The sequence below is a fragment of the Pseudophryne corroboree genome, chromosome 4, assembly GCF_028390025.1.
Source record: "Pseudophryne corroboree isolate aPseCor3 chromosome 4, aPseCor3.hap2, whole genome shotgun sequence".
NCBI classification, from domain to species: Eukaryota; Metazoa; Chordata; class Amphibia; order Anura; family Myobatrachidae; genus Pseudophryne; species Pseudophryne corroboree.
Window position 1 is genome coordinate 198,272,544 of NC_086447.1, and position 24,600 is coordinate 198,297,143.

At 46.5% G+C, this 24,600-nt stretch overlaps 1 protein-coding gene across 5 annotated transcripts in view; it reads right to left on the reverse strand.

Annotated features, from left to right (window-relative positions):
• ATG16L1 (autophagy related 16 like 1) overlaps nucleotides 1–24,600 on the reverse strand; it is a 211,471-nt gene that overhangs the window by 119,114 nt on the left and 67,757 nt on the right. For 2 of the 5 annotated variants that reach the window (XR_010175862.1, XM_063915718.1), the window contains exons 7-10: nucleotides 21,761–21,826; nucleotides 19,059–19,142; nucleotides 16,833–16,892; nucleotides 211–255 (exon numbers count right to left, since the gene is read on the reverse strand). Coding sequence is in view for 4 of the 5 variants with exons in the window: in XM_063915718.1 (XP_063771788.1) it covers nucleotides 211–255; nucleotides 16,833–16,892; nucleotides 19,059–19,142; nucleotides 21,761–21,826 (255 nt within the window). In the remaining variant the exon portion in view is untranslated. The remainder of the gene's footprint in view (nucleotides 1–210; nucleotides 256–16,832; nucleotides 16,893–19,058; nucleotides 19,143–21,760; nucleotides 21,827–24,600) is intronic. The other 3 variants (XM_063915720.1, XM_063915719.1, XM_063915721.1) reach the window with 3 other exon arrangements.

Below are 24,600 nucleotides of genomic sequence, written 5' to 3' on the forward strand. Positions count from 1 at the left end.
AGACAACGTATGTACTTGTCATCCAACAGGTAGACTAGTTTAGGATGATATACTAGATTGCAGGTGTTGAGATTAGCATACAGCATCTTTAAATGTATTCATAATTTAAAAAAAATTAAAAAAATTAGAAATGTTAAAAAAAAATCTGAAACCCACTGCCCTGCTGACTGTAGGAAGCACATAGCAAGGAGTGAGGAGAGGAAGAATCACCTGGCAGTGTCAGAATGATGACCCAAGAGGGGAGACTCAGACAAGCTGTAGGGAGAGTTCATAGGTCAGCGAGGCACAGGAAGAGCAGTGACAGGGAAGCAGGAAACAGAACACAGAAGATCGGATTAACTATCTGGGTACATAGAACGATACACAAGGCTGCCCATACTTGGCATATACAAGTTCAAGTATTTCTATAAAAATGAGCGCATAGCAAAAAAGCTGTACATCAGTGGTTCCCAAACTTTTGTGAATCATCACAGCGCCCTAGAGAATCAGAATTTTTTTTCACAGCACCTCTAGGCCAAAAGTTTCTTATTGAGAAATGTAGAAATAAATATAAAATTAAGTAAATTGTGTTTACATGTCATCCTTAGGGTCAGTTAGGTGGTGAGGGTCAAGATTTGCTTCTGTTTGTCCACATATTTTATGATTCGCAGCTACCACCAGTGTCATTTTGCCTATTACACTGACCATACATAATTTGAATTGGTCCTGGACCATCAATCCGAGGCACCCCTGCAAGTGTCCCCAGGCACGGTTCCACGGGACACAGTTTGAGAACCACTGGTGTACATCAAAACAAGATTTTATTTTTCTTCTAAGTGGACACAACATAATGAAATGAGCGGATCATGCCTGTGTTTTACACTGCCCCTTTATCTGCTGCGCATCGCAATTCTTATATGCGCCATTTGGGATTTACAGAAGACAAACTTTAATTGCTTTCCAATAAACTCAGATACTGTAGGTCTAATAGCAGATTATCTTGTAGGTCTACACAGGCTGTGTGGCACAAAAGCATGAACACACCTTGGTGTCACAAGGGGTCTTCTGTTCTGTAAATTAATACACAGCAAGACACACAAGTGTGCTTCCTAAAAGTCAGATCTGTATCCTACATCTCATGCGAAAGATTCAACAGCTAAAGAAAAAGGACTTTGATGCTATGTAGAATTTTTCAGTCATTTTTGCAGCTGTGTAATAAGCTTTCCTGAAACCATTCTAAAGCTGCCAACATGTTGACAAATGTCCCAAGCCAGAACCTGATATTGAGCAGACTGATACCAAATTGGACAATCGCATTACAGGAAGCCATACAGTGCCCCAGGCCAAGAGCTGGATGGACGGATCTTGTTTTTCCTTTGCCAAGTAGCAGATTCTTCAGGTGTGTCACGAGAGGATTAAAGACTATTCTAAAAGCCCATTTTTTCAAGAGTCAGGATAAGAACATATTCACTGAAACCTAGAAAACTTTAACCTAAAATGTAAAGCAGAGTACAAGTTTACCTTCCTGGCTACCTACAATCCAGGATTTGTCAAGCCCTGTGTTAATATCAAAAGAAGCTTATCCCCTAATTTAGGGAATTTTGAGAATACTACCCCTTTTACACCGCCAGCTAGTAACATGGGTTTTTGTACATGAACGTGCATAACCCGTGTTGCTGGCTGGTGTAAAAGGGTTGAGTTGGAATAGTCCGGGTCGAGTGACCCGGTAATCCAACTCAGGAAGTTTGGGGGGTTGAACACGTGTTCAATGCGGCAAACTGTTCAGTGTAAACGGTAGCCGAGTCGATGCGACCCGTCTTCCCGTTTACACTCTATGTGCGGGCGGCGCTTGGAAATCGTATGATCTCCAAGCTCCGCACCCATCGCATCACCGGCAACGTCACCAACACAGCAATATGCCGGGTTGGTGACTCCGGTCTAAATGGAGGTTGATGCGGGTCGCAGCCAGGTAGCTCCCCTCGTCGGGGCTCCCGGCTGCGACCCGCTGTACATGGTGTAGAAGCGGTGTCAAGAGGAAAAAAAAAAACACACACACAAACAGAACTATATGTTGCTATTTAGCCACCTATGTGCTTCCTACTGTGACTTGTGTACAGGCCCATGGGAGGAAGGAGGGGGGGGGTTACAGGAAGTCATTGAGCAGGATGCCGATGGTCACATGACAGACACCGGCATCCAGACAATTAGAATGCCATTAATTATTTCACCCCTCCCCTAACCCTCTGGAAGGAGGGGGGGGGGGGGGGGGATGGCGCTGGGGCTATGGCTAACCCCCCCTCCAGTGCCTAACCCCCCCCCCCCCCCCCCCCCTGGGGCCTTGACCCAAAAGCTTGCAGAGCAGGCCCTTCTTAGCTCTTATCAGTCTGTTATTACCCATTCTTAATTAGTGTTTTAACCCCAAATGTAAAGCACAACAGAACATGAGGTTATTCAAGTAATGTTATTAAAAAAGTTAATATAGCCCATAGAAAAGGCACATGGCAGGTCTGCATGACCCTCATTTGTGTGAGCATCCCCTTTCCGAACCTTGCCTGCGCAGAACGCCTTTTCTCAACCCAGTACCAGCTCTCTGTGTCCAGCTTACATAGCTGCTATTACTTGACCTTGTTTCCTGAGCATGAGCAGTGGAAAAAGGAGATTTATGGTAGACTTACCATTGTTAAATCTCTTTCTGCGAGGTATGCTGGATTCCACAGGGAATAACATAGGGGTGTAGAATTGGATCTTGATCTGAGGCACCAACAGGCTAAAAACTTTGACTATTCCCAAGATGCACTGCACCGCCTCCTCTATATAACCCCTCCCCCATGCACAGGAGCCCAGTTTTGTTAACCAGTCCAATGCAGTAGCAGGTAAAGGGACAGTAGATGTTAGTCACATAGAACCACGTTCTCACGACAGGAGGATAAGGGACCAGCGGCTAATGCCATACAACCCCAAAGAAGCTAAGTGAGTCAGGGTGGGCGCCCTGTGGAATCCAGTGTACCTCGCAGAAAGATTTAACAATGGTAAGTCTACCATAAATCTCCTTTTCTGCAGCGGGGTACACTGGTATTCCACAAGGAATAACATCGGGATGTCCTAAAGCAGTTCCTCATGGGAGGGGACGCACTGTAGCGGGTACAAGAACCCGGCGTCCTAAGGAGGCATCCTGGGAGGCGGAAGTATCAAAGGCATAGAACCTGATGAACGTGTTCACAGAGGACCACGTAGCCGCCTTGCACAATTGTTCTGCGAACGTGCCTTGGCGAGCCGTCCAAGAAGGTCCAACAGACAGAGTAGAATGGGACTTGATAGCAGCAGGAGCTGGTAGACCAGCCTGCGCATAAGTTTGTGCAATCACCATTCTAATCCATCTGGCCAAAGTTTGCTGGTTTGCAAACCAAACAGTACGAAGAGGGAATCAGACCTCCGAATGGAGGCAGTCCTCTCCACATATATACGGAGAGCCGGTACCATATTCAAAGACCTTTCTTTGGAAGACAAACCAGGAGAGATAAAGGCCGAGACCACAATCTCTTGGTTAAGGTGGAAAGATGACACCACCTTAGGCAGATAACCAGGGCGAGTACGGAGAACTGACCAGTAACGATGAAATATCAGGAAGGGCAGACAACAGGACTAAGCGCCTAAGTCTGACACTCTTATAGCAGCGGTAATAGCAAACAGGACCTTAATAGTAAGCCATTTCAGATCCACCAAATCAAGAGGCTCAAAGGGAGACCCTTGCAGGGCATTAAGAAAAACAGACAGATCCCATGGAGCCACAGGAGAGACATAGGGAGGTTGTATCCGCAAGACACCCTGAGTGAAAGTATGAACGTCAGGAATAGATGCAAGTTTCCTCTGAAACCACACCGACAAGGCAGAAATATTAAACTTGAGGGAGGCCAGACGAAGGCCTAAGTCCAGGCCTTGTTGCAGAAAAGCCAGAAGCCATGGAGTTCTGAACTTGTAAACATCGTAGTTTTTAGCAGCACACCAGGTGAAGAGTTCCAGACCCTATAGTAAATCCGAGCCGAAGCCGGTTTATGGGCCTGCAACAAAGTTTGGTTGACCGCCTCAGAGAAACCTTTTGCCCTCAGGAGTGACGCTTCAAGAGCCACGCCGTCAAAGCCAGACTGGCCAGGTCTGGGTAGACACAAGGGCCCTGAACGGGGAGGTCTGGGCATTGAGGAAGTAGTAGAGGATGTTCCATCGACAGACCCTGCAGGTCTGAGAACCAATGCTGTCTGGGCCACGCTGGAACGACTAGAAGTAGCATTCCTCCTTCTTGCTTGAACTTCCGCAGAACCCTGGGCAGGAGTGACACCGGAGGGAACAGTGCGTCCATGAACGCTGTTTGAGGATCCCTTGTCCGTGATCTGAAGACCGGAACTTTGTGATTGTGTCGAGACGCCACCAAGTCTACGTCTGGTAGGCCCCACTTGTCCACTAGGCCCCACTTGTCCACTAGGAGTTGAAACACCTCTGGATGAAGGCTCCACTCTCCGGCGTGTACGTCCTGACGACTCAGGAAATCCGCTTCCCAGTTGAGGACACCCGGAATGAACACTGCTGATATTACTGGCAGATGGCATTCCGCCCATTGAAGAATTCTGGACACTTCAATCATTGCTTTTCAGCTTCGAGTGCCGCCTTGACAATTTATGTACGTCACCGCGGTGGTGTTGTCAGACTGTACTTGAACAGGTCTGTTCCTTAACAGAGGCAGTGCTAGTGTCAAGGCACACTGCCCGCAGTTCCAGAATGTTAATGGGGAGGAGAGACTCCTCCTTGGTTCAGCGACCCTGGAGAGTGTGTTGCTCGAACACCGAGCCCCATCCCCGCAGACTGGCATCCGTCATCATGAGTACCCAGTGGGGAATCCAGAAGGGACGGCGCCTGCTCAACTGTTGATCCTGGAACCACCAGAACAGGGATAAGCGGACCTCCGGAATCAGGACCATCATTTGAGACCTGAGCCGCTGAGGCAGACTGTCCCACTTGGATAGGATTAACCGTTGGAGACCTACTCTGGAGACAGAAACAGCCTCTGGCTGTGCGTATCCAGCAGGGTCCCCAGGTGCACCATGCGCCGCGCAGGGACCAGGGAGGACTTTTTCCAATTGATCAGCCATCCGTGGGCTGTGAGGTATTGCACTGACAGCTGTAGAGGACATCTTGGGAGCTTGCCAGGATCAGCAGGTCGTCCAGATACGGCAGGATCCGGATTCCCTTTTGACAGAGATGAGCCGTCATCACGGCCATGACCTTGGTGAAAATCCGAGGGGCCGTAGTCAGTCCAAACGGCAGAGCCCTGAATTGATAATGGAGGTTGTAAATAGCAAACCGCAGATATTGCGGATGTGAAATGGCAATAGGTATATGCAGGTAAGCATCCTGTATATCCAGGACTACCATGTAGTCACCAGGTTCCATGGCCAGTACAATGGAGCGCAGTGTTTCCATACGGAACTTGGAAACTCTCACAAACTTGTTCAGTGACTTGAGGTTGAGAATAGGCCGAAAAGACCCATTGGGTTTCGGTACTAGAAACAGGGTCGAGTAGTAGCCCTTCCCTGTTTGGGAGATAGGCACCGGCACCACCACTCCTGTCTCCAGGAGGGATTGGACAACCAAGTGTAGAGCTTGTGCCTTCAACGGGTCCGATGGGATGACCGTTGCCCAGAACTGGCGAGGGGGGACGGCTCTTGAAAGAGACCGTGTACTGAGAGACAACCTCCTGCACCCACGTGTCTGAAGTGGTCCTTAACCAGACCTGGGTGAACTGCAGGAGTCGGCCTCCCACCCTGGGGTCCCCCAGGGGGAGGCCCGACCAGTCATGCTGCAGGCTTGTCCTGTTTGGAAGCAGGCTGACGGGCACCCCAGGATTGTTTAGATTTGGGCTTACCGGTCTTGGAAGTACGAGGCTTGCTCGAGTACCCCTGGCCCTTTGATTTACCAGAGGTCCGAAAGGAACGAAAAGTAGTACTTTTAGCTTTTCGAGCAGAAGCATTAGGAAGGCACGCAGTCTTAGGGTGTGTACACACGGTGAGATATTTTCTTTCGATTTTGACTATATAGTCAAAATCGCAAGAAAAGTTAGTGCAGATCGCAAGGTGAAAGTCACCTTGCGATCCCGATTCGATCCCGATGCGCGGTCCCGCCAGGTCGGCATCGCAAGAAAAGATAGACTGTGCAGGCAAGTCAATCCTTGCTAGATCGGCGTACTATCTAGTTCATCTCACATGTCAATTACATCTCACATAAGCCAAAATCGTAAGCACACATAATCCATATCTCAAGAAAAGTTAGTCAAAATCTGTGCTATCTGGGCTCCGGGGAGTTCAAAGGAAATCGCAAGTGAAAATCGGGCATAGCAAGGATCTCACCATGTGTACACACCCTTAGCATAGGCTAAGTCAGTCACGATCTTATTAAGATAGTCTCCAAAAAGGATGTCTCCCTTAAAAGGGAGCACCTCCAGAGTCTTCTTAGAATCTAGGTCCACCTTCCAGGACCACAACCATAGAATCCAGCGAGCCAAAATAGACGTAGTGGACGCATTGGACGCCAGAATACCTGCCTCAGAGGACGCCTCTTCAATATAATGGGAGGCGGTGGGAATATATGAGACAGACACTGTTTGGCAATGTCAGAAATATCCTGAGGTAGCTCTTCCACCAGTACCTGGACCCACGCATCAATAGCTTTTGCAGCCCAGGAGGCCGCAATAGAGGGCCTGTGAATTGCCCCAGTTAGGGAATAAATACACTTCAGGCATCCCTCCACACGCTTATCTGTCGGCTCCTTCAGGGAAGTGACAGTGGTGACAGGCAGAGAAGAGGAAACCACGATCCGTGCGACATGCGAGTCGACCGGCAGTGGAGTTTCCCAACATCTTCTTGGATAGGGCAAACTTCTTTCCTGGGGAAACCCAAGCCTCTTGACGTATGTCAATTACAAATGTCAGAGTGAGGAAAAACTACCTTTGCCACCTTCTGACGCTTGAATTTATCAGGCTTTTTTGATGCAGTAGTGGGATCAGCTTCATCATCAATCTGGAGAACCATTTTGATAGGTTCCAGGGACATCATCCTGAGGTACATGCTCCCCATCAGAGTCCGCTGAGTCAGAATCAGTCGGATCAGTATAGGCCCCATCTTCATCAGAAGAAGTATCTGAAACATGAGTGGATTTAGAGGAGGAAATCACACGCTTAGAGGACCCCTTAGCCCCAGAGGGCTGAGATGTAGACTTCTTCATTTTTCAAAGTCTTCAGAGCTGCCCCAGGCAGCTCCCTCTGTTAGTGACCTGCACTGCAGGCACCAACTTTAAAACTGGGCTCCTGTGTACGTAGGAGGGGTTATATAGAGGAGGTGGTGCAGTGTATCCTGGGAACGGTCAACGTTTTTATCCTGTTGGTGCCTCGGATCAAGATCCAACTCTACACCCCAATGTTATTCCCTGTGGAATACCAGTGTACCCCGCTGCAGAAATCACACACACACACACTACACAAACGGGCTTATGTTTAACTCTGCATCAGACTCTGTGTAGTATAATGTTTATCCTTCATAGATTGGCTTTGTTTTTAATGTTAGGACCATTTCAATGCATAATCTGAACAGGACTTCACAATAAAAAATAAGAACACATGAATATATCAAACAGCCAACAAGTCTTAGAATAGGTTAAACCAATTACAATCACCTCTTATATGTGGAATCAGAAGTACAGCCTATTGTGAATCTCAGCAGCACATTGTATAAAAGTAATAAATAATGCATAGTCAGATGACGGACCCTTCCGATACACACACACTTACCTTCATCATCAATCTGTATCAACAGTTATAAATAGTTTGTAGTGGGCCAAGAACTGGCTCTTATCGTACAATAGGAAGAGCAGCATAACCGTTATATTTATCCATGGAAGAAACCATCTTCCTAATTAGGGCAGCTATGCAGGTATAAACCTAATTTAAATATTGTAAACTTAAGCATTTAAAAATCTAGATTCCTCCCTGTATTGTTTCCATAAAGCGTTTAGAACAAAGGCAGGTGATGAATGCAAATGCATCTATTGTTTCAATGTAATTCTGTTTTAAATAAAAGTTTTGAAAACAATGCAACTGCACATTGAACGGTAGGTGATGCACAATGTGTGTTGTTGAATGAAAAACAAGTAATCTATTATAAAAATCACTGGTTAAAACACAAACTTGGGTAGCACATGTGGTAACAAATACTAAAACACAATCAAATAATGAGGTAGTATAGAAAGTCCCTATAGACCGCAAATGGCCATGAGGTAGTATACAAAGTCCCTATAGACCGGTCTAGTTAGAAATAATTGTTACGTTTCCCTCCTTACTGAGAATTATACTGGAGTTGTCTGCTATATACTCTATGATTGACATCCAGTAACTGTGCTTACAGTACAAGGGCCTTATCAGACCCATCCACTGAATTGTCAATTGGGATTGGAGCTCCCTGATTAACAATTATTTCTAACTAGTTCTGTCTATTGGGACTTTGTATACTACCTCATGGCCATTTGCACTTAATTGATTGTTTTAATGCCTGTCACCACATGTGCTACTCAAGATTGTGTTTTAACCAGTGATTTTATATTAGGATTACTTATTTTTCATTCACCAACAGTCCAGTGCAGTTGGAAACATTCATCATTACACAGTATGTTCTCCTTTCTTCATTGCCATTTCTATTTATTAGGAAATTAACACACTCCTTTGAACAGCAGCTTAATACAGCGCCGGTGTGGCCTTTTGTTGGTTTTCCTGTATTGTAGTAACAAAAACAGGTCCTGATTACACGATTTTAGCAGTTTTTAAAGAAAACAAGAAACACTTGATGATCTGCGCACATCTCTAATAAAAAGGGAGCCAGGCATGTGGTTCACTACGGCTGTAGGAAGTATGGGCCTTAATCAGAGATGGAAGCAGTGCACATCGCTGTTGCGTCATTGGACTCCCCCCTCCAATGGTCTCACAATGTAGGACCTGTCTGGCGCATGCGCACCACCATCATAGCTGTACACAAACCAGAATTAGGAAAGTTGGAGGGCTCCTCTACTTTGCACAAAGCTGCCCGTACACTACAAGTACCCAAATAAATGTCACCACATATACTTAAATTAACCAAAATACCAGAAATAGGTACTCGTCTGTGTCCAGGGCGCTATAAATGGTAAAAAAGAATCTAGGTGCAATTCAATACAAGTGAATGAAAAATAGGATTTTAATACCTACCGGTAAATCCTTTTCTCTTAGTCCGTAGAGGATGCTGGGGACACTTCATAGACCATGGGGTATAGACGGGATCCGCAGGAGACATGAGCACACTCTAAGACTTTTTACTGGGTGTGAACTGGCTCCTCCCTCTATGCCCCTCCCCCAGACCTCAGTTATAGGAACTGTGCCCAGGGAGATGGACATTTCGAGGAAAAGATTTTTATTATTTTTAAAACTAAGGGTGAGATACAGACCAGCTCACACCACAAACACGCCGTACAACATGGCATTTGTAAGTAAACCCAGTCAACAGCATGAACAAAAAACCAGCAACAGGCTGATTATAACCAAACACAACCATAGTGTAACACAACCAAAACCTACAACCACTACTGTAGAAAAAGTCCGCACAGGGACGGGCGCCCAGCATCCTCTACGGCAGGGGTGGGGAACCTCCGTTTGGTCCGGCCCACCAGCTTATGTCAGTGAGACACGCTGCCGCTCAGTCCGGCGGCAGCGTGTCTCAGCTGTCAGAACAGGGAGACGGAGAAGAGCGCGGCTGTCGAGTGGGAGCGGCGGCGTGTAGTACTTCAAACCAGCCGCCGGTCCGTGAGCCAATCAGAGCTCGCGGACCGGCAGCCAATCAGGAGCCGCGGCTGCCGGTCCGCGAGCTCTGATTGGCTCTCGAACCGGCGGCTGGTTTGAAGTACTACACGCCGCCGCTCCCACACGACAGCCGCGCTCTCCTCCGTGTCCCACGGTAAGCAGCACGGAGGGGAGAGGGGAGGGCATCTGTATAGCTGGCACTGTGGGGACATTTGTATACCTGGCACTGTGGGGACATTTGTATACCTGGCACTGTGAGGGGCATTTGTATACCTGGCACTGTGAGGGGCATTTGTATACCTGGCACTGTGGGGGCATTTGTATACCTGGCACTGTGGGGGCATCTGTATACCTGGCACTGTGAGGGGCATTTGTATACCTGGCAGTGGCGTGCGGTGAGGTCAGTGGCTGGGGAGGCACAAGTAGCTAACAATCCCCATCCCCCCACACGCAATAGCTTGAAAAAAAAAAAGGTGTAGCCCCCCCCTTCAGTGGTGAAACCAGCACCAGGCAGAACTAGCCGGGGGGGGGGGGGGTAATGCCATAGCAGGGGAGACTCTCGGTATGGGGTCCCCCTGCCATAGCATTAATCTGACCCCCCCAAACTAGTCAGCCCAGGGCTGGTATTCCTCAGAAGTGGGGACCCCAAAAATGTAAAATGGGGTCCCCCTCCCGAGCAATAACCAGCACTGGGCTGATAGCCCAGTGCTATGCCCCGCACCCCTGGTGGCGGTGGGTGCGGGGTTCATTGTTAGTATTGTTCTTTACAGGTGGCCTACAGGTCCCAGCAAGCTTGCCCCAGCATGCTGGCACTTGGAGTACCACAAGTGCCAGCATGCCTGGACACAAATGGCCCGCTGGCACCTGTAGTCCACCTACAAAGAATAGTAATATTGTTCTTTACAGGTGGCCTACAGGTCCCAGCAAGCCTGCCCCAGCATGCTGGCACTTGGAGAACCACAAGTGCCAGCATGCCCGGACACAAATGGCCTGCTGGCACCTGTTGTCCACCTGTAAAGAAAATATTAAAATAAAAACAACCACACAGTCTTAAAAAAAAAAAAAAAAGTTTATTACACAGGGTCTTCACCTGGGGGCGGCAGCCTTTAAGCACTTTTGCATGGCCGCCGCCTCCTCAGGGCTTCCGGCGTCTTCACCTGGGGGGGCCACCTCCCCAGGGCTTACAGCGTCTTCCTCCGGCGTCTTCACCTGGGAGGTGGCGGCCATTAAGCTCTTTTGCATGGCCGTCGCCTACCCCAGGACTTCCAGCGTCTTCACCTGGTGGGCGGCGGCTGCTAAGCTCTTTTGCAAAGCCGCCGCCCATCCAGGACTTCCGGTGTCTTCAGCCTTCAGGAGCTCTTCTCCGCTCCTCCTCCGCCGTCGGACTGACAGCCGCTCCCTCGCGCTGACTTATATAAAAGTCAGCCAGAGGGGGCGGAGCGATGACGCGGCGAGCCGTGATTGGCTCACGGCGGCCATCTTCAGTTTAAAAAATGACACGGAGGCGCCATTTTTTAAATGCGTTACCGTTCCGCTGCCAAACTCTGCATCGCCGCCGCCCGCACCTCCGCCGACCGCACCTCCGCCGACACCCGCATCTTCTCCGCCACGCCCACACAGTGATTGACAGCGGATCCAGTGACAGATCCGCTGGCCAATCACTGTGGCCTCACTGACAGGGACGTGCTTTCATAGGTTGAAAGCACGTCCCTGTATGAAAGCGGCACCTCTAATGGTGCCGCTTTCCTATGTTATTTCAATGGGCTTTTAATGCCCATTGCTAGGCCCCGCCCGCTACCGCCCCCCGCTCCCCATACCTTTCCCTGTCTGACCGGGAGGCACCACGATCGGTGCCTCCCAACCCTATTTAGAAAGGGATAATGATTACATTAATATAAAGGAGATACTTATGACACAGAATGTGTGTCATAAGTATCTTCTTTATATTATTTTAATCATTAATGACAGGGGAGGCACTGCCTCCCCTGACTGCACGTCCCTGATACCTGGCACTGTGAGGGGCATTTGTATACCTGGCACTGTGAGGGGCATTTGTATACCTGGCACTGTGGGGGCAATTGTGGATCTGGCACCGCACTATTGGGGGCATATGTGTATCACGTCCCATTTTAACTGGCCACACCCATTTTTTTGGGCGCGCACACACAGTACCTCTAAGGGGCAGACCTACTGGGGGGCAGGGTAATTTTTTAAGTTGAGAATTTTTGTATGGCCCCCGAAGAGAAAAGGATTTACTGGTAGGTATTAAAATCATATTTTCTCCTACGTCCTAGAGGATGCTGGGGACACTTCATAGACCATGGGGATCATACCAAAGCTTCAGATCGGGCGGGAGAGTGCGGATGACTCTGCAGCACCGATTGACCAAACAAGAGGTCCCGACCAAGTAGCCGCACGGCAAAGCTGTAACGCCGAGACCCCACGGGCAGCCGCCCAAGATGAGCCCACCTTCCTGGTAGAATGGGCCTTAACCAATTTCGATAACGACAATCCAGCCGTAGAATGAGCCTGTTGAATCGCATTACAGATCCAACCCGCAATAGTCTGCTTGGAAGCAGGCGTCCCAATCTTATTGGGAGCATATAGGACAAACAGAGCCTCCGTTTCCCTAATCTGAGCCGTTCTGGCTACATAGATTTTCAAAGCCCTGACCACATCCAGAGACTCTGAGTCCACGAGAGCGCCAGTAGCCACTGGCACCACAATAGGCTGGTTCATGTGAAAAGCTGAAACCACCTTTGGCAGAAACTGCTGCCGAGTTCTCAACTCCGCTCTATCTTCATGGAAGATTAAATAAGGGCTCTTGTGAGACAAGGCCGCCAACTCAGATACCCGCCTTGCAGATGCCAAGGCCAGCAACATGACCATTTTCCAAGTGAGGAATTTTAACTCAACCTTCCGTAAAGGTTCAAACCAAGAAGATTGCAGGAACCTCAACACCACGTTGAGATCCCACGGAGCCACAAATGGAGGCTGGATATGCAGCACCCCCTTTTACGAAAGTCTGAAGCTCAAGGAGGGAAGCCAATTCCTTTTGAAAGAATATTCCCTCCGGGAGGGAAGCCAATTCCTTTTGAAAGAAATTTGCACCTTAATGGAGCCCAGCTTAAGGCCCGCATCCACACCAGCTTGTAGAAAATGGAGAAAACGCCCCAGCTGAAATTCCTCCGTAGGAGCCTTCTTGGATTCACACCAAGACACATATTTTCTCCAAATACGGTGGTAATGCTTCGCCGTTACTTCCTTTCTAGCTTGAAGCAGAGTGGGGATAACTTCACTGGGAATCCCCTTCCGGGCTAGAATACGGCGTTCAACCGCCATACCGTCAAACGCAGCCGCGGTAAGTACTGGAACACGCACGGACCTTGCTGTAACAGGTCCTCTCGTAGAGGAATAGACCACGGATCTCCTATGAGCAACTCCTGAAGATCCGGATACCTGGCTCTCTTCGGCCATTCTGGGACAATGAGTATCGCCGTAACAAGGAAGGAGCCCCCTCGCCCTCTTTTGTACTTATTGGGCCGAAAGGACTGCATCTGATAGTGAGGCATTTTCTTCTGCTGTGCAGGGACATAAGGTAGAAACAATGACTCGCCCGCAGTAGCCATAGATACCAGGTCCGCGAGGCCGTCACCAAACAAGACACCACCTTTATACGGCAGAGTCTCCATATTTTTCTTCGAATCAGCATCAGCATTCCATTGACGAATCCACAATGCCCTCCTAGCCGATACTGACATTGCATTGGCCTTCGATCCCAAAATGCCAATATCCCTTGCAGCGTCTTTCAGATACCCTGCAGCATCCCTTATGTAACTTAAAGTTACGAGAATGCTATCCCTGTCCAGGGTATCAATTTCAGAGGATAAATTATCCGCCCATTTTTCAATAGCACTACTCACCCATGCCGACGCCACGGTAGGTCTGAGCAGTGTACCCGTAGCGATATAGATCGATTTCAATGTGCTTACCTGTCGACGATCCGTAGGATCCTTCAGGGCTGCTGAGTCCGGACTCGGAAGGGCCACCTTCTTGGACCGCCGGGATAAGGCCTTATCCACAGAGGGGGTTGACTCCCACATTTTCCTGTCCCCTGAGGGATGGATATGTCAGCAGAATTCTCTTGGAAATCAAAAACTTTTTGTCAGGATTTTCCCAAGCCTTTTCAAAAAGAGCATTCAGTTCATGAGAGGGAGGGAAAGTTACCTCAGGTTTGTATCAGGAACCTCAGGGTCCTCCGTGATATTTAACACGTCCTTAATCGCCACAATCATGTACTAAATATTTTTAGCCAGTTTAGGATTTAATCTGGTATCATTATAGTCGACACAGGAATCAGAATCTGTGTCGGTATCTGTGTCCACTAACTGGGCCAACGAACGTTTCTGTGACCCCGAAGGGTTTTGTGACAATGCATCCTCCTTGGACCTTCTCCATGCTCGGTGCTGTGACTCAGATTTATCAAACCTCTTATTTAACACAGCCACATTAGCATTCAAAACACTCAACATATTCACCCAATCCGGAGTCGGCGGTGCCGACGGGGTCACTCCCACAGCCTGTACTGTCTCCACACCAACCTCCTCCTGGGAAGAGCATTCAGCCTCAGACATGCCGACACACGTGCACCGACACCACCAAACACACTGGGCTATATGGAACAGACCCACACCAAGCCTGTCAGGGAGACACAAAGGGAGTTTGCCAGCTCACACCCCAGCCACTAACTGTGATCTGAAGTGTGCAGTACACAGCCCCAGATATGTCAGCGCTTCTCTTATCTCACAATAATAAGCACCAAATAAACTGTGCCCCCGTTTTTCCCGTTACTTGTTACAGTGGAGGAGGAAGGCTCAGCGTCTCTGCAGCTCTGTAGAGAGAGAAATGGCGCTGGTTAGAGCTATGAGGGCTAAGCCACGCCCCCTCAATGGCGCGCTTCAGTCCTGCTTTTTTTTAAATATATTTATACTGGCGGGGGGTATAATCTGTGCCTAGGCACCCTCTGTCTTTGCCAGTGTCTGATCTGAGGTTTCCAGCTGCTCAGGGTGCCCGCCGCCCCCCCCCCCCCCCCCCCCGCGCGCCCTGCACCCTGCACCCAACAGTGCCGCTTGTGTGTGTGTGAGCCTGGCACGCGGCGGGTACCGCGCGGTACCTCAGTCAGCGTCTGCCGTCTCTGAAGTCTTCTTCTCTTCTGAATACTCACCCGGCTTCTTTCTTCTGGCTCTGCAAGGGGGGTTGACGGCGCGGCTACGGGAACGAGCATCTAGCACGGCTAGCGATCAGACCCTCTGGGGCTAATGGTGTCCAGTAGCCATAGAAGCAGAGCCTTTAACTCATTAGAAGTAGGTCTGCTTCTCTCCCCTCAGTCCCACGAAGCAGGGAGCCTGTTGCCAGCAGGTCTCCCTGAAAATAAAAAACCTAATTAAGTCTTTTTCAGAGAAACTCAGGAGAGCTCCCCTGTTAGTGTCCAGTCTCTCTGGGCACAGAATCTAACTGAGGTCTGGAGGAGGGGCATAGAGGGAGGAGCCAGTTCACACCCAGTAAAAAGTGTTCGAGTGTGCCCATGTCTCCTGCGGATCCCGTCTATACCCCATGGTCTATGAAGTGCCCCCAGCATCCTCTAGGACGTAGGAGAAATAATACATCCCTTTTAAAATGGGCCCAGATGGTAAATTTTCCTCTATGGTCAATCTAATGAATAGTTCTATGGATGTTCCAGTTGAAGTCTTGAGATTCTTTATAGTGCTGGTTCACCAAGGCTCGTGCAAAAAGAGACAAAAGCAACAACACATGTGTAGTGCAGTTTCACTTCACATCACATACAGTATTAAAGTCTTATAGCGATAATCCAGAAAAGGGAGTGTACCCCACTCACACTATATCAAGTAAATTCAAAAACATTAACGTATCTTTACTTGGTGTAGAGAATTTTCATATTACTATACATCTTGTATTGTATTATTTACATTCACATGTATTGAACTGCACCTAGATTCTTTTTTACCATTTATAGCGCCCTGGACACAGACGAGTACCTATTTCTGGTATTTTGGTATGTTTTGTTTGGTCCAATAGAAAATCAGCAGGAAGTGGCAGTCGATTTTTGACAGTTTTTTTAGGTGTTATTTGCTGTCGATTTTGAATGGAACTGACAAAAGCCGACTGACTTTAAACTTTAAAAAAAAATGGCCAACATCGACATCTGCTTTATAGACTGTTTGTGAATAAGGCATTTAGCCCCTGAAACTTCAATCAATCGAATTATCAAAGATCAATTTATCCCGTGATATTTGACGTTGTCCATTTAAGCAGAGGTATCAATCTGTTCACACAAAAAACACACAATGACCATTCGCTCACCTCTCTATTTTTGTGTATCATGTAATAGCATAATGCACAGAAAGCAAGGTGAAATCAATATGATTTTAGATTTTGTTCAGATCCGTTTCGAAGGAAAAATTAAAATGGAATTAAAATTGTAACATGTACCAGTTCCATAACAGGGCACAGCAGCACTCCTGCTGGTGGTCATTATAGCTTCATAGAAAACCATCTGCAATAATGTTATTGTGTTTACTTAAAAGAAACAAATTACATATAGGAACGTTCACCTTAGAAGATATATTGCACCTTTAATAAATGAGTACAATATGGTTCAGATGTGTCTACCAGATTCATTCAGTTAGCAGTGCTGCTGTTCAGCAAAGAGTATGCCTGGATGGATGTAAATAAAAGTGCTGAAACAATGAATACAAAACACTACACAGATGACTAAACAGCAGTCTAGATAGACACCTACTCATCCTAGCTACCAATAAAAGTATAAGAAATACACTATGTAAACTATCCAAAAACAACAGTGTACCATTCAGTTATGGATCCACATAATCCAGTACCAAATACTAAACAACCACGTACAGATAATTCCAGAACTGTGGAATAGCAATATAGGAAGGTATAGACCTACCCGAAAATATTAGTGATAGAATCCAGGAGGCCTCCTACGGCGGGCTGAGAGAGTCTCTTACTAAAGGGAGAGGGAGCACATGAGTAAGCCAGGTGATCATTAACATCCACACCTTAAGACATCCAGCCACCAAAGTAACAAGGAGGATAACAAAGTCTACAAGCAACACACTAGGGACAACATTCAGCTAGAAGCCAAGACAAGGGAAAGTGGCATTCATGGAATGGCTGCCAGTCATATAGGCAGATGTATTTAGTATGGTGGGTAAGTGGATGCACATGCAGTTAGAGGAGGTGGCACTGAATACGCAACAAGCACACTTGTGAAGTTTTGATGTCCACTTCCAGAATCAAGCAGCTACAATATATTTGGCCATTTTGTGAAAGTGACCTTCCTAAAACAAAATTACCTGTGTTTTTCAAAATCATAATTCATTTTGTGTGCATTAATAGTTACTGTTTTTAAACTTTTTGAAACTACTTTATAGAACCATAGCAAAGTTATATTGTGCCACTATCTGAAGAATAACCCAAGATAAAAAGAATAATACCCCTTTCACACTGCCAAAAATAACCCAGGTTATGGCACATGAACGCGCAGCAGCCCGGGTTTTTGTGCAGTGTGAAAAGGGGCCAGGGAAAAAAACCAAGGTCGAGTAACCTGGTATTTCAACCCACTATTAGAGCAGGGTTTTACACGGGTACCACCTGGGTTGAAGTGCAGTGTGAACGGGTTGCTGAGTCGATGCGCCCCGCTACCAGTTCACTGTATCGGAGCAGGTGGCACTTGGAGATCAACTGATCTCTAAGCATTGCCTCCGCACGTAACGCAGTTTCATCATCAACAGGGCAATATGCAGTCTCTGGGCTGCCAGTTTGTAAGGGGTCTCAAGCAGGTCACAACCGGAAAGGACCTGTGCACAAGTCCCGAGTGCGACCTGCTAAACCCGATGTGAAAGCGATATAAGCTAGTAATGGAGTTTAAAAAAGCCACTGAACACTATAGACTTTAAAGGATTGCTAAAAAAACAAAAAAACAAAAAACAAAACCCTGTATTCAGTGTTCTTAGGAACACAAAACAGAAAACATAATAAAAGCAACCGGAAATAGTATACACAGGGTAAGAAACGCACATTGCCTAGATAAACCATTTCCTTCCCCACAATAACCCATAATATGTAATTCATATTTAAAAAAAGTTTAGGCGCTGTAATAATCTCTGTCTTGTAACAGGATATATGCAGACTAAAACATTATCACGATAGAGTAAGCAGGACTGTAATAACAATCTACTGCTGTCTAGGACAGTGGTTCTCAAACTTTCTTGAATCTCCACGCCCTAGAGTATTAGCATTTTTTCCCCAGCTCCCCAAGGATAAAAGTTTCTTATTGATATATTTAAAAAAAAAAAAAAATTAAAGTAGATTGTGCCTACCTGTTATCCTTCGTTTCAGTTATGTCCTGGTGTACTGTTTGACACGTTTTATAATTGGCAGCTACTAGCACTGGTTTTGCCCATCACTTTGACCATAAATAATTTGATTTGGTCCTTGACCACCAACCCGAAGCACAGTGCCACGGCACACAGTTTGAGAACCTCTGGTCTACACTAAAGTCATATTTCCTTGAGCCTTACTAATGTATTACAGTCCTAGAACAGGGATTGCCACAGTTCAGATAGGAGGTAGAACAGGCATCGGGGATATGTTACCAAAAATAAAATTACCCATTCATTGAACCCACCCCCTTCCTAAAATGCCTAGGTATTGCTCTCTACAACAGTAAGCCAAAATGTAGTAGATGTTATCGTAGCACAAGCATTTCCCAGTGATGCCCTACACAACAGAAGCAGAAATATGGGGCTCACTGTTTTGAGACCTAGGGATTTCACATTAAACAAAAGCATACTAATGTTTATTGTCTTTTCAGTTAGCGGATTTACTACAGCTATGGGATCTTATGGACAATGGAAGTAGTTTTTCCAGTGCTCAATAACATGAAAAACAAGACAATTGCACACTGCAGAAATGGACAATTCAAACTATTTTAAACATAGATTGTAAAGAGTTAGAGGATAGTGTATGATGAGCTGCAGCTACTGTAGCATATTACACATACTTCTTTAAATATACACAGGACACAAGACAAACTTCTCATGCTCTTTGCGTATCAAAGTATTATAGGGAATCCCTACAGAAAATAAACATGCAGCGTCTCCCCACTCACCTTGAAAGTCGGCCAATAACTGTAGGTACTGCAGCGTCCCCTGGAGGATCAGCATTATCATTTAACACCTCTATATCATCATCCCTGAGGGGGGGGAGAGAACACACCATACGGTAAAGTGTCTAATGCAATTCATAGCTGCCTAATTTTTAAATCTGCTCTCCGGGAGAACCCCAGAGATGAAACGCAGCTTACCACTTTTGTGGGGCAGGGCCTGACTGTCCCGTCACCAGGCCCTACCCCCAAAATGCTGCGATCTGCAGATCCGCGGGAAGCGGTAGGACTAAATGACGCAAATCTGCATTATTTATTCCCACCCCCTCTTCTATATGGCATCAATATTCCCTGTAAAATCTAGGAAGAGGGTGGGGTGTATGAGATTCAGCCACTCTTCCATGGGTGCTGGGGACTGCCTGAAAAATTGGGACTCCCCTGAATCGTGCAGGAGAGTAGGCAAGTATGATGCAATTTAAAGACCACACTCAGCTGATATGTTACTGTGGAGACCCACACCCCCTCTATTGTTACTAACAGCTTGACAGATTCATCCCAGTGCAGTGTGGTGAATGTGTGAAGGTTTTCTTTTAAACACCTTCCTCAATTCCCACCTCTTCCAGAGAGGCAAGTTCTCCTCATGGAACATAATCCTAAAACAGCTCGATTACAAATAATATAGAATTGTTCAAAATAGTTTCACTTTTATTTTACTGGAACCGAACAGTAGACGTCTCCACTGGGTCATACTTTCCACAAAGCAAAGGGTCAGTTCATGCTACGCACATTTTACAAACTCGCTCTAAAGTTCTAACAAACTCCTTACACTAAATCATCTATTATTCACTACATTTATTACACAATGCAATAGCTTACATTTGATAATATTCCCTACACAACCTTCTACCTTTACTGTCTATTATAATAGTTTATACTACAGTATAGAAATATTTCAATACACTCCAATGTCTCTAGGGTTTTAAAACCAAATTAGGAGCTCGTTCTGCATAAGATCTCTGGTTCTAGAGTGTTACTAAGCTGGGATAAATTTTGAGAGTATTCGGTGGAACTTATTTTTCAAAACAGGGCATGCTGCAGCTTTTTCAGGGGAATATTTGATTTTACACCCAATATGTTGTTGCTAAATGCCGATGAAAGGTTGCAACGTCTGGCATTGAGTCAACAAATTATGGTATACATTTCCAAAAGTTTCTCTTTATTATACTAAACTAGCAGCTTTCCTTGTTCCACTTCGACTGTCCTGTTGGCTCTACGTACTTGCTGATCTGAAGGGTATATGACTAATGGCAGTTTGTACTAAGCATTGGAGAGTGATAAAATGGAAAGAGATAAACTACAATCAGATCCTGTAATTTTTTATACACAGCCTGTAATATGACCATTAGGAGCTGATTGGCTGGTACTTTGGGCGAGATATGCCAAAGGATTGCGGTACATCCCGCGACTTATCGCACTGATACTGCATCTGTATTATATATGTTTTTCGTATCGCAAAGGACAGTACTCCCGATAAGAGCTGTCCTTTGCGATGTGCTGCGGCTGCTGGACTTCTGGGTCTATGACCTACAAGTCCACCTGCATATGCGCAGACCAGCGGCAGAAGGGAAGGTGCTCTGAGGGTTCCGTGATGGAACCCTCTCCACATCACATTACGGAAGAAGCATTACCCTACACAGCGGAGGTGAGTAAATACGAAAATGTGGTAAAAACTCTGAAAACAGGGGTTTTACAGCATTTTCACTTTAGTACATCCAGCACTTAATTTCTCCCCACTTTACAAGGTTTAGTAGATCTCCACTTTAGTGAGGCAGAAATCTGTAGGTTAGGTGTGGTTTTACATTGCCGTCAAGCCCTGTACCAATCTCTTGTTGTGTAGGGCTGACTACTCACTGACAGGCACTGGAGCACCTCCCCCATGGATGATGAGCGCCTGAACACGGTCTCTGATGCAGCTACATAGCGGACAACTGCCCATTGTACTGGAAGCTGACCGGGATTGGAGGACTCTAGACACCATTTAACTTCTCGCTCCTAAATGTCTGCCGTCTGTATTTCACTTCAACGGCACTTCCTCCTGCCTGTAATTAGCCGCCACACTGGTGCTCCTGCATTGCCCAACTACTGCCATTAAACTGCTGCAGGTACTGGCTTCAATACAGACTCGCAGATGGCTTCCCACCGCTGCTGCATGCACTGCTTTGGTACTTGGACAGCATAGGAGTATCACATTAACATAATGTACACAGGAATAGCAAATTCCAATCCAAATTAGCAACCTATCTAATATAGGAAAGAGCTGATGCCATTTACCTGCTATGTGTAGGTAAGGTAGGTATTGTGCTTGTGCTGTATAAATAAACTCTATGGGGGAATTCAGTTGTTCTGCACGCCCAATCTCCTGTCTAAAGTGATGGGAGATCACGGGGTGAAAAGCAGCTAAACACAGGCAAACTATTGGGCGCAATGCAAAAAGTCCCGGGTTAATTTTCACGCATTTCAGCTCTCCACCCCTGGTGAGAGAGAGCTGAAATGTTGGCGCCGGTGCTGACTGCGCCCAAAAGGAGCTACAACTGAATAGCTACGTTGGCCACCATATGCTGGCTGCTAGCGCTAACAATTTATACACACACACACACACCCCTATATGTTGTTCCGAGGACCATTTCTCAGAAAGTGATCATACTCACTGTTCCACCGACAGGGGTTCCTTAGCGGCTTCAGCTAACTCTTTCTGCAGGCGCGCCTGTCTTCTCCTGAAACAGAGATTATAAAGTAAAGGTGGGATTTAGCGCAGTAGGCCTATGTAATATAAAAGCAGCTACCTATTATTAGATTGTGTGATGGTTGCACACTTTATAACTAATAGTATGGATGGAAATGGAAGAAGCTTACAGCAAACACACTGCAGGGCTACAATGACAACCTATGAGTCCAACCCCATGGAGTAGATTTACTACATTTTCTACAAAAAAGAAAAAAAAAATTCAAAACAATGGAGGTGTTGCCCATAGCAACCAGAGTCATTTATAGACTGGATCTGATCCGATTGGTCGATATGAACAACATCACTACTTGTCTGTTTTTGAAGCTTTATTAAATCTACCCAAACAAAATTTCATAGAACTAAAAATATACATGTCAGAAAGTGCGCAGTTGACGGAGTTTGAAATATACTAAGGGGGCCCTGATAAAGGCAGATTCCTCCCTACTACTTTTACACAACATTAAAAAGAAAAGGGAGCCTCTTTGGTGGACCATAGAAATGGGGGTCAAGGACAAAATTCACACTGGGGTGATATATAGATCACCAGGCCAGGGAGAGGGACTGGACAGGTACCTATTGTAAGACATAACTAGAATGGCTTTTAAAGGAGAGGTCATAACCATGGGAGACCTTAATTTACCTAATGTAAACTGGGAAGTGTCTGTTGCAAGTTCCACTAGAAGTGGCGACTTTCTAATGGGTATGGGACTCAGGGTCGACACATTAGGTCGACACCTATTGGTTGACAGTGACTAGGTCAACACAGGAAATAGGTTGACTCGACCATTAGGTCGTCATAAACAAGGTCGCCGTGGAAAAAGGTCGACATGAGTGTGTTTTTTTTGGTGTCGTTTTCTTTGTAAAGTGACAGGGAACCCCAATTAGTGCACTGTGTCCCCTAGCCATACTTCAGGCAAGGTGCCTCACTCCGCTGCCGCTGTTCTCGGCACAGGTAACCGTTCACAATTGTAGTCCACGTAGATCGTAAAGTACGAAAAAAGTGGAAGAAAAAAAAATGAAGATTTAAAAAAAAAAAAAAAAAAAAACTCATGTCGACCTTTTCCCATGTCAACCTAATGGTTGTGTCGACCTATTTCGTGTGTCGATCTACTCAATGTTGACCAATAGGTGTCGACCTAGAGTCCGGATACCCTTTCAAATACCTTGCAGGGAGCACCCCTCAAGCAACCAGTGAGAGACTACTCGCAGAGACACTATGGTGACAGAATATAAGACCAAAATGTGGGCGAGAACCTAGGATCCAGTGATCATCAAGCAGTCTAGTATAAAGAAAGGGTCCAACTCATGCCACACAAAAAATAGGAATTAAATATTTTTATCGTAGTCCATAGTGGATACTGGGGTACTGTACTTTAGTATCATGGGGTATAGATCTGGTCTACTGGAGCCTGGCACTTTAAAAACCTTTAGTGTGTGTGTGTGCGCTGGCTCCTCCCCTCTATGCCCCTCCTGTGCCAGAGGAGACGGACATACCACAAGAGAAGAAAACAGGTACAACAGCAGTGAGGCACTAAGCCAACACACAACCATAAGGAGGGTGCTAACCAGAACAGAGGATAGCAACACCAACCTAACCAGGGTAGCACAGCTAGCCCAACAACATATTGGGACTGCAACAGCAAGCCGACCAAATACTTACACAGGTAAGCAGGAAACGAAGCACCGAGGCGGGGGCCCCGTATCCACTAAGGTATTAAATTCCTATTTTCTCTAACGTCCTAGTGGATACTGGGGATCTGTACTTTAGTACCATGGGGAAGTCCCAAAGCTCCCAAACAGGTGGGAAAATGCCGAGACCCATGCAAAACCGCCTGACCAAACTGAAGGTCATCCTTGGCCAAGGTATCGAACCTATAGAACTTTACAAAAGTGTTCGAGCCAGACCAAGTAGCAGCTCGGCACAACTGTATGGCCGAGACGCCCCGAGCAGCCGCCCAGGAAGAGCCCACAGATCTCCTTGAGTGGGCCTGAATAGACGTCAGCAAAAAGGCAGAGCCGCCGAAGAATAGGCTTGTTGAATGGTCAACCTGAGCCAATGAGCAATAGATTGGTCGTCCGGCTTCTAAGCAATCTTGGTGGCATCATAAAGGACAAACAGCGAATCAGATTTCCGATGACAGAAATCTTCAGAGCCCTCACCACATCCAAGAACTCTGGCCCAATGGTAGCGTCAGACAACACCGGATTTGAATCACATGAAAAGCTGAAACCTCTTTTGGTAAAAACTGAGGTTGGGTGCTGAGTTCCGCCCTGTCTTTATGAAAAATCAAATAAGGGCCCTTACCAGTTCAGAGACGCGTCTGGCAGACACCAATGCTAATAACATCACAGTCTTCCAGGTAAGAAATTTCAATTCCACCCTATGTAAGGGTTCAAACCAGTCCGATTCGAGAAAGGACAGAACCACATTGAGATCCCACGGAGCCATGGGAGGTATGAAGGGCGGTTGCATAGGAAGAACTACTTTTAGGAAAGTTTGTACTTCCAGCAACATGGTAAGCTGTTTCTGGAAGAAAATAGAGAGCGCCGAATTCTGGACTTTGATGGAGCCTAAACGTAGGCCATATCCACTCCCGCTCGCAGGAAAAGTAGAAAACATAAAAGTAAAAATTCTAAAATCCATGGGAGAAACCTTTCTACTTTCACACCAGGAAACATACTTCCTCCAGATACGATGATAATGTTTAGACGTAACCATCTTCCTGGCCTGGACCATGGTTTAAATAACCCGGGAGGGAAGTC